The sequence below is a fragment of the Triticum dicoccoides genome, chromosome 2A (genome assembly GCF_002162155.2).
Source record: "Triticum dicoccoides isolate Atlit2015 ecotype Zavitan chromosome 2A, WEW_v2.0, whole genome shotgun sequence".
Classification (NCBI taxonomy): Eukaryota; Viridiplantae; Streptophyta; class Magnoliopsida; order Poales; family Poaceae; genus Triticum; species Triticum dicoccoides.
In genome coordinates this window covers 684,387,993-684,398,814 of record NC_041382.1, presented here as the reverse complement: position 1 = coordinate 684,398,814, position 10,822 = coordinate 684,387,993, and the positions used below count along the sequence as shown (strand labels likewise).

The 10,822-nt window shown below is 39.0% G+C and overlaps 1 protein-coding gene across 1 annotated transcript in view; it reads right to left on the bottom strand.

The window, feature by feature from the left end:
- Positions 1–971: 971 nt before the first annotated feature.
- LOC119356252 (protein FORGETTER 1-like) overlaps positions 972–10,822 on the bottom strand; it is a 19,341-nt gene continuing 9,490 nt past the window's right edge. The window contains exons 15-32 of the mRNA XM_037623192.1: positions 10,374–10,447; positions 9,628–9,797; positions 9,446–9,539; positions 8,623–8,720; positions 8,409–8,544; positions 8,213–8,319; positions 7,316–7,411; positions 7,158–7,245; positions 6,952–7,069; positions 5,409–5,520; positions 5,219–5,342; positions 5,062–5,139; positions 4,788–4,906; positions 3,895–3,948; positions 3,644–3,746; positions 2,716–2,844; positions 1,727–1,838; positions 972–1,328 (exon numbers count right to left, since the gene is read on the bottom strand). Of these exons, the coding sequence (XP_037479089.1) occupies positions 1,297–1,328; positions 1,727–1,838; positions 2,716–2,844; positions 3,644–3,746; positions 3,895–3,948; positions 4,788–4,906; positions 5,062–5,139; positions 5,219–5,342; positions 5,409–5,520; positions 6,952–7,069; positions 7,158–7,245; positions 7,316–7,411; positions 8,213–8,319; positions 8,409–8,544; positions 8,623–8,720; positions 9,446–9,539; positions 9,628–9,797; positions 10,374–10,447 (1,844 nt within the window). The 3' untranslated portion in view covers positions 972–1,296. The remainder of the gene's footprint in view (positions 1,329–1,726; positions 1,839–2,715; positions 2,845–3,643; positions 3,747–3,894; positions 3,949–4,787; positions 4,907–5,061; positions 5,140–5,218; positions 5,343–5,408; positions 5,521–6,951; positions 7,070–7,157; positions 7,246–7,315; positions 7,412–8,212; positions 8,320–8,408; positions 8,545–8,622; positions 8,721–9,445; positions 9,540–9,627; positions 9,798–10,373; positions 10,448–10,822) is intronic.

Below are 10,822 nucleotides of genomic sequence, written 5' to 3'. Positions count from 1 at the left end.
ACGAAAAGTAAGGTGTGCTAGGTCGTTGTTTTGCACTCAGCTATGTCGTTGGAGTTGATGGACTCACTTTACCTTCGAAGCCTTTCGCTGTTATCTTCATTAGATAGCCTTCAGCCATATTATTGTAATAAGTACTCTTTTTTGAGATATTCGATGTAATAAGTGCGTGATTGCAACTCTGTTATAAATCATTCAAGTACTGTGTGTGTCAGCATTACCGATTCAGGGATGACACTTATACGCAGATATTTGACCGTTTAAGGTCGGATCGCTACACCAACCAACACAACGCGTCAGATAAACACGCAAAGGGGGAAGAGGAGGCCATGAGGCCAGGAAGGGAAGCCCGGGGGCGTCAAACAGTGGACGCTGGGGCCACCAGCGGCAGACTAGTATTATCATAGTGTGTAGTAATTCTCTTTGGCCAAATAATGTAATGTACAAAAGAATGCAATCCAATCCTACGAATCAAATGAGCTGTATCAGGAAAAAGATATAAGGATTCTAATTCCCCAAAATGTATATTAAGAGGCTGTTCGGAAGTGGTTCAGCTCCTCCGAATCCTCAGCTTCGGCTCCTTCTCCCAAAAAGCTGCTCCTTATAAACGAGCAACCCAGCCGTGCCCACTCGAATCGTTTTCACTTGGCGGTGGCACTTCTCTAAATCTTACCAACTCCATAATTTCCCAATTTGAGATCCCGCAAATTGCCGCTCCGCTCCAGATTTGCAACTAGTTCGAGCATTCGGCGCCACACGGCTGGCTCTCGGAGCAGAGTTGAGTGGAAAGTCCGAACACGCTCTATAAATCTTTTAATCAAAGAAGCCCTGAATTGTACATCTACATGTCAGCTTCTGTTCTTTTTTACCTAGCCTAGATCATTCCTTTCTCCGTTTCTCACTCCCTTGGCAGGAAGGCTTTCATGAACAGACCGGAAGGCTTCCATGAAGTTTCAAGATATAAACCAAGTGCATATACAAGATATAAACAGATTGGCTAGGCAGCTCTTTTGAGATTACCTGAGCTTTTGGTTGCTTTACATAGCAATATACAAGATATAAACCAAGTGCAAACAAGAGACCACACTGATGGTACACTGCATATGTTACACACAGATATTGCTAGTATTTACTCGCCTAATTACTAAGCTAAGAACTCCCATAAATTAAACAGATTGGCTAGGCAGCTCCCTAGAAACAAAATTAAATGTGCCAAGCCTCTGAAACCTGCTGCTTCTTAACATCAGCCATGTGATCAACACCACCAATATGAATGTCAGAAATAAAAGTATTTCCATGTCAATCATTAATATCTTGGACCCATTGCAAGCCTGCAAAAGACAGTATAAGAATCATATATAACTGATTTTGACTTGAGAGAGCTACTCTACGTCGCAAAAGGAAGAATGGAATTGACTAAGAGTACATATCAAACTTTCAGCATCTAATAAAAATAAAGTGGAGCTGTCGTACCACAGAAAAACAATCGAATTCCTAGTATTTTAAGAAAAAATTGCTAAAAGTTTGAGTCTGTCCCATTGACTGTCCACCACCATGTCATGTTCCTTTTTTAAAACTTTATAGCAGAGATTCAGAACTACCCAGTGAAATTTCTGTGGGCTTTAGAACAATTTCTACAGTTTAGTGACTTTGCTTTTAATTACACTTATAACAAATGATTATCCCCATTGAACTACACGACAAAAATTCCGTGAAATGAAAAACAAACCTGTTAGTACTGACTCCACTGCTGCATTCGGAATGAATAGTCCAACAATCCGCTGATTGTCATTCGTTGTCACTAAACGGACAACACGTATTCTTTTGTGATTTTGATAAACCTGTTCAATTTCAGAAACAAAGCACAAGTGCATTAAGCAACCACTTCAATGGCACAGCTATCCAGTTCAAGCATAAAATGCAGACAGAAAATCAATCTGCAACTTCATTTTGTTGTGACTTACTGAGCTTCTACTATTACCCTTAGACAAGATCTAGTTGAATTCTGGAGGGCCGACGATTGACGTTCATCCATAAAAGATGTCAAGGATGAAGATATCGAATGATTCCCTATATGGTTCCCTAATGTTGTTTATCACCCAGTTACTTGGTGTGGCAAACTGGGCTTCTACCACTACACTTTGACAAGATTTAGCTGAATTCTTGAGGGCCGATGATTGACGTCCATCCATAAACGTTTGTCTTTTCAGACAGATATCCAATGGTTCACTATATGTTCTCTAATGATGTTTATCACCCAGATACCTGTCAATACTAAGAAAGGTATCTTTATGTGTCATCTCTGCTCTAAATAATGTTCCTGGTACTGAGTGGATATACTACTAGTTAACATGAAACTTGCCACCTTAGCCAGGTTAACCGCAACTTCGTCTAAAATGCTTCAAGTAGCCCACTGCTATAGTTCTTGTCATCATAAATGCACTTATATTGTTGGCTGCTTGTAAGCCAAGTTTCTACTTAGCTTTGTTCCTTCAACGCCATCATTTTCTTTCTTCTGTATGGCTTCACTGAGTTATATACCTTAACCTAAAGGGTGCAGTTCTACAAATATTGTCTAGGTCAATCAGAAAAGCATCGGAGGCAAGATCCCAAGACCCACGATCATACAAGCGCACTGAATTATAGAGGAGCCCTACCACTCAGCGCTGAGGAATAAGTAGCAAGACAAAATGCATGTGAATAAGTGACAGAGTAAACCTGTTTAGCTAGGGCCTTCTCAATTGTGCCCCACACTGGAAGTATCAGACCACCCAAAATGTTAAACTCCTGCAGCCTTCTTCCTACTGTACAGTAGCTCCCAACTTTGCATTTGGATCCATGCATACACTGAAATGAGGTAAAAAGGTGCTTGGTAAGTAATATGCATAGAAGAGGGTAAATGTACACAAGCGTCTGCAATATATGCTCATCCTTCAATTGAACAAGCCATAAGTGGAATGTGGAAAACAAACTTAACCCAGAACTAAGAAAATAAATACAACACAATGAATCCATAGACACAAAGTCACACAATATTATTCACTATACACAGCACCCCCAGAGATTCAAGTGCTGAGTCAGTCATGGAGCTTGAATATCCTTTGGAGGGTTTTGCTCAAATAAATGACAAGAAAAAAAAAGCATGCCCTCCGTTCACAAATATAAGATGTTTTGGATATTCCAATACGGACTACATACGGACTGAAATGAGTGAACACACTCAAATGTGTCTGTACATCCTATTCAGGAAAAAGTTAGAACATCTTATATTTGTGAATACTCCCTCTGATCCATAATTATTCAAAGCACAATTGTATACTGATTTGTAAGTCAAATACTTCCTCTATTCCATAATTCTTGTCGTGGTTTTAGTAATTTGAACTAAAAACACGACAAGAATCATGGAACAGAGGGAGTAATATATATCAAGACCCATGCCAACTTGCACTTCTCTCCGACGTCTCTAAGTCATTATTTCCCTACCTGAGTGGAATGGTTACATAATATTACACCGGATGAATGGCAGGTGAATCAAGTGCAAAGCTGCATGACTGAGGTCATAGGTTTAATCCTCGTCCACACCAGAGTTTTTAGGAAAATGTCATCATGTTAAACTGTTTATAAATCACAAAAAAAATCATCTTACCTGTTTCGATGAAACATCATATTCATCCTGCCAACCTTTGCTAACTTTGTCTATTGATGACACCTTCCTGTACTTGCCCTTCAGTTCACTCAAAGGCATCTCCCTGCAATGGAGCAGCAATAATAAATATGAATTTTGTCTTTCTAGGTTGCTACATGGTGGCTATAGATAGTGATCGTGAAGCAGTATGCTTCTCAAAAAAAACACATAAAAAATGCGCGAGAAAAAAAGTTATGATGAACAGAAAATACCTTAATGCTTCACCAATAGCAGGTCGAATTATCTTGTATATTCCTTCAGTTGAGCTGTGCGTGAACAATATAAACTCGAGTCATCAATCAGATCAAACAGATTTCACATGAAAGGAGAACAAGTAAACACCGCATATATATTTACATGAATCACTCATACACCAAACCGCATTCCAATCTCACATTGTTGCCAATAATGAAATTGACCTTCTAATCACATTTCTTTTCTCAAAGAGTATGTTCTCAAAGCTTAGCTTCCTTGTGGAAGTATCAACGGATCACACTAAGAACTTGCAAAAAAATGGTACTTTTGAGGGTGCTATAGAACTGGCAAATTTAGCCCCACCAGACAACGATAACCTGACGCAGTTGTGGCGTGGACTGGGCTGCCAGCGAGCTAGCCAATCGACAGGACAGGATCGCCGGATGACATGCTGGTTGAAGCATCAAGAGAAGGAGCCATGTGATACCACCAAGGCAGCTTGTCAAATGAGATCATGCAAGCACTGGTAATCATTTGTCTCCCGTCATGGCATTTCAATCCAGCAAGGCAAAACAGGTAAGGAAGTAACATGTCCCTATGTAGTGGACACACATTGTGACACTTAAGGTAATAGATACAAGGCTACACCAGCGTAGTTCTCTTATAATTTCTCAAAATATGTGTGGCCCCTAGGTCCTACAAGTAATTCTCACCAAAGATGTTATTTTCAAATTTATACCTCTTGCGAAGATTCCAACTTTTCTCATTCCCTCCCGCCATCAATGGAAGGGGGGTTTATACTTCTTAAACAATGCAAATATATAGCTCATTAAAATAGCCAAACAATTCAAAGTCTTTGCGTTTTCTCGAAGAAGAAAAATATATATCTTCATCATTCAACACAACATACCCTTCAAGAGCTAGAGTGAAGTGTCTTCTCCCCATCCATTCCCTTTTGGACTCATAAAACCCATCATTAGAAGAACCAGCACCATCATTCTCTCTTCCATCAAGCATTGCCTTTGCCGACTTCACACGTTAACATGTTCATGAAAGAATTCATGCACAAATGATAAATATCACAGTATAGAACAGGTGTTTCTTGCACTTAAATATAACTAGCAATCATGCCCACAATGTTATCAATGAAAGAACAAATGATTGAGCCAAATGTTTCTTCTTACCTCCCAGGTAACTCCCCTATCAATGGTGAAAGTAAACAGTATTGTTGAAGCACCAGACAAGCTATCAACATGAACGGTCTGCAGCAAAACTCGCATTGTGACTTTATGGTTAACAGAAGTAAAAGCTCCCAAGAAAAGGATAAAAAAGAAGCATTACCTTTGGCGGCTCTTTCAATTCAATATTCTTACCCTTAATATCAACAATTCCAGAATCCAGCTGCCCTTCTCTTCGTGCATTGTGAAGGACAACATCAAGTATGCTTATAAAAAGATCAAACAACCTGCTCGTATAAAGTGTTAGCATGCATGGCCAACCAATTATTCAGAAGTCATGCATGAAAACTCACCTATTCTGGATGTCAGGAGCCAATCCCAGAAGGCGGTTAAGGAAGCGAGCAACGTCATGCATATCTGCATCAACAATACGACCAGAAAGCTTCCCTGCAACTTTACCATTGCCTGAAGAAATCATTTAGTGAGACCTTTTTCTATTGACAAGAGATAGAATAGGACATACAAATAGTAAATCATCCTGACTTGCAACTTCAGTTTATGATCATCTGAAGAGTTTATGATCAATCTAAAGACTGACATTTAACATCAGACTCAAATAATTATGCAAGATTACCAAGGACAAAAGACCAAACCTTGTTCTCCCTCCGGTCTTTTTTTTGTTTGCGTTTAACTTCCAGCCCGCATACCAAGGAGAGGAGCGTTCAGCAAAAAAGGACTATTTTGCCCCTGGATTGCTACGGAGGAAACGCTGGGTAGTTACTCTGCGCATGCGAACGATTAGCTCAGCCTGCAGCCTCCAATTCTCGCACCCATGTAGTCCTTGTTACAGTATATGTGGATTGTCTAGCCGTTTCCATCAGTACGGACTTTTGGTTGCGTTGGCTAGTGCATGAAGCTGCCCCCCTTTGTGTTCAAGTCCTGGCTTTCGCAATTTATCTAAAAAATTGCTGCTGCCCCCCTTTGTGTCCACGTATAGGCCTCTTGAGTCATACGTGAGTTTCACGCGCCGTCGCTCTCTTCCGGTTGCACGTGTTGACTTGTCTTCCCCGTCACACGTGAGAGGGGGTGTTACAGTATATGTGGATTGTCTAGCCCTTTCCATCAGTTCAGACTTTTGGTTGCGTTGGCTAGTGCATGAAGCTTAACATGTTAGGAAAGCAACTTATCTTTATTGAAGGCCCAAGAGGCATATATATATATATATTACACATGACTTCAGGTGCAAGGAAACTAAACATAGACTAATAAGGACTCCTAGACCAATACTAATACTCCTTAACAGTCCTCACTCTCTCTCCCCTCCATCTCTCTGCACACGGCTCTCTATGAAAAATCTTCTCTGCATCCGCACCAATCTCTCACCCTGTTGCATGTTCTATGAGCAGGAATGGACGAGGGATATGGGAGAGAGAGAGAGATGGGAATTATTGCGGCTTCGCGTGCATTCGAAACGGAAGGGATCAGAGGGGTACTATTGGAAAGAGCAGCACAAATATGCTATGGCGCAGAGCATTGCGGGAAAAACGGGATTTTCTTCGATGCAAACAAAAAAGGACCAGAGGGAGTATTAACAACTTATGCCAGGAAAAAAACAGATGAAAGATACTCCCTCCGTCCCATATTAATTGATGCTGAAATGGATGTATCCAGTGCTAGATACATCCATTTGGGCGTCAATTAATATGGGATGGAGGGAGTAGCAAACAGGTGACAAAAATAGGCGGAAATGTAAGCACATTAAGCTTTAAAAATGCATACATACACAATATTCATTTAGCAATGAAAGCATAAAAACAGAAAGGAACCGGGTCTTTAGATAAACATACATATGAAAGCATAAAAACAGAAAGGAACCGGGTCTTTAGATAAACTTACATACTGTGGCATCCCTTATAATTCCAACTGATACTAGAGCAACCTTTGCCTCAGTAATGAATTCTTCGATGCTGGCCTGGTTGTCAGAACACCTCGGAGGAACAACTGGAAAGGAATCCTGGTCACCTTGAAACCGACTCTTAGAATGGTGTATAAGGCATGAAAAAGAGGGGAAATTGCTGAAAAATAACTGTAAGTATACAAACCTGCTCCATTATTCCCCTATACACCATGGTTAGCGCCCTTTTCCCATAAGTGCTATCGTAGTTGAAAGCACTTAGAGAAGGTCCAGCCCTGCAGATGTTGAAATCTAGGGTCAGAAATGACGATGCTTATTACAAAGTTGGTTGAGACCAGCAAAAACCTGCGATCGCCTTGTGTTAAAGCTCCAAGAGACTCGAGTCTTTTTGCCACAATTGATGCAAATCGCTTTTCACCACCAAGATTTGTAAAAAGAAGCCTACATTTGGGTTTCCAGATCTGTTATTAGGATATGTAACTCATTCTACTGTCTAGATCACAAAAATAGTGTAAAAAAGATATAAATTCAACATGAACTGTGCCAGGACGACCAATATAATTAGTAGAGGGAAACCCTCACACACTGAACAATAACTTCTGCTTGATTATCTCAGCATTTGAGTACTGTGTGATTTATGTTGCGTGCATAGCAATTACTAACCCTGTGAGACCAACAAGTCCAGTGAAATTGTTGTTGACTAGATTTCTCTATAAGGATTCTGGAATCACATTGAAACCATTACAAGACATAATAGATGGTAGACAGGAAATATAGCATGTCATGCAGAACCTATAACCTCCTAACTTGAACTATTACAAGAAATTATCTGTAGCCTGCATAAGCCTTTTAGAAGGCAACATATTGCATAGAAAACAAGTGCATACTCATTGTTATGCAGATTTGGAAAATATATACATTAATACTGTTTCTAAACATATGCATTAGCAAATCATCAATCGTTCCAGATTCCAGGTGATAAACATCTGCAGTTACATATAATACATCGAGAAGTTAATAATTGTTCTACCTATCCTTGTTAGTTGCTTCTATCGCTAAGTGGAAAAAAAATCCAATCTAGATCTAACTTTTCATGCAGAAGCAGACAATACCATACAATCTTGATTCTATTCATAGTTTAAAACTTCGTACTGGAATAGAGGATTATAACTTCAGAAACAAAGGTGCAAATTTACAAATTAGATCTACAAGAAAGCCTGGACATATGAATAAACAGCAGACCTATATTGCGGTGCAGATGTTTGATTAGAGCGATGTGTTCTCCCAAACTGCTGTATTGCACGGTCTGCACTCCAGGGGAGTTCTAGTGTTACATGTACTCTCCTTCTCTGCAAATTTTGTTTAAGCATTTTTAGCATCATTACAAATAGATGATTGGTGTAGTTGCAACCGATGGGAAAAATGGAGATACAAAAACCTGGTTTTTTGCCCTTCTGTCAGCATGTAGGGAAACACCAGCTGATCCTGCTTCAGATATAATTGCAATTAGTTTTTTGTCATCCATGAACTGCTGCTTTTCATGCATATTGATCATCTCCATTGAGACTTCTTTCCTACAAGAAACAAATATACACGTATGGGATAGCTGACAAGAAAAATGTAAAACAAATAACATAAGTAAGCTATCTCACGCGTTCCGCGCCTGATAAATAACGCCTTTTCCATCTGAAGCTCTTATTAGCATACCACGTCGTCCAGTTATTTCTGCGACCTTGTCAGGCCCCCCTAGCTACAAAATTCAAATAAAATGGAATGTTCTTAATATGTTACAGCCTAAAGCAGAGAATGGGTTTAATTAAAATCTACACAACATATCCCTTTACACATAAATTTCGAGTTCTAGATATAAGATTTCATCTTCAGGCAAAAACAGATGCCAACAAGGAAGCTCTTCCAGCAATGCTTACTCAAGCAGTACACAAACGGTTTTACATCTCGAACATCCCTTTCTTCTGCTCTGAAATGCAATATTGTAATACCATCCATTACCCTAGCACTCACCATTTATAATAGTTATATACCAAAATATCCAGAAAGCAAGAAACGAAATAGAGAATCATCACACAATCCTAACAGTTCATACTAGAAGAAACCTAGGTAGGTGTATGAGAATATTTGTAATGCTCCAAGGTCTGAAATCTCTAAAAAAAAGGCCAGTCCCCTGCATGGGAACTCGTTAGGACTCAGGATATTGGGCCTCACTTCACCCCAAAGAGTGAGTCCGGAAATACTATGTTAGGATCCAAAGGCATTATATATTGTGGTATGAATTAAATCGTTACTTTATTAGGGCCACATTGGCCACCACTAATTGGGTTGGGAATGACAATCTTTGCAAACATTAGTTGATTCTGAACTTCAATATACAGAAAAGTCCAATACAAGCTCAGAAATTAGAGAGAACAACCAGGATTATGATAATCAACATTACTACGAGAAGTAAGCTAAAATTACCTGATCAATGATATCATCCAGAGGATTATTAGGGAGATCCAAGGAACGTATGACATCCAAAATCTTCAACTTTCTCTCTACTGCGGAGTCATACCTGACAATAAGACACAACAAAGCATTTATAAATCGTGCAGATGATCATAAGCTGATGAGGATTGTGGTTCATCAAATACACGAAATACCTCTTTGAAAAATCAGCTACATTAGCATCATGCTCCATTTCCTGGCCTTCTATCTTCTTACATGAGTAGCATGACCAATCATCAGTCAACATACCAGTCCAAGGTGGTGTCAGACAGCTAGGATGAACACGTAGAGAACAACCAGAGCAATTGAGCAATAGACTCTTCTCCTGAAAATAAAGATATTATTATATCACTCCGTTTTTATTTACACCAAAGTAAACTTTATAAGGTTTGATGAAGTTTATATAAAATAATATGAACTTTCACAATAACAAATATATATGATCCAAAAATATATTCAATGTTATCTAATGGTATTGATTTGGTATTGTGGATGTTAACTTTTTTTGTACAAACTGATCAAAGTCTACTTAAGACAAAGCTGATAAGCAGAGTAAATAAAAACGGAGGGAGTACAGAAGAACTTTACAAGAAAAAACTCAAATGGATTTTCACTTCCACAGACATCATATTCTCCTGCCAACATTCTACAGTGGTTTTGGCATGGTTATCAGTTATCACTAAACACAATATTAAACAGCAAATGGTACTGACAAATATGGAAGAAAGAAGTACGAAAGCAGCCACGGTCATGAGGTTAACTTGCAAAAAGAATGGCACTCCGTGTAACTTAAGAGCGATGATGTCAAAGAATCTGACAGATCTGAATTTGTATTCAACAATATAGATCTGTATGATCCTATTTAACACAAAAGAACCAAATAATAAACAATAAAAGTCACCTCCTCTGAGTTGCAGATTTGACACATGTGGAACTCCTCATCCGATTCTGATGATTCATGGTCTGATGACTCAGCTGAAACATTATAAGTAGAATAACAATTATCAAAAGAATATAAAATTAAAAAGTTCAGCATATCTAATCAGAAGTACTCAAGTAGCAATAGCTCTGTCTCAAAATATCACACTATAATAAAGCATTGTTGTGGCTGCTAAAAGCAGCTGTCTCAGCAAGTATAGTTGCAACCTACACAGCCATAGCGGACACGTAATCGATAGCATGTAATGAGCATTAAAGAGATGTTTCTGCTTTCTTGAGTAATCAATTGTTGCATATTTGAATTTTCAAAGGGAACCTTCTTGCACATTTATTATGCATCTTATTGCTAAATACTACAAGGACCATTTTATAGTTATTTCCTTTTCGTATCAGGGGCTTCCCCATCCAGTT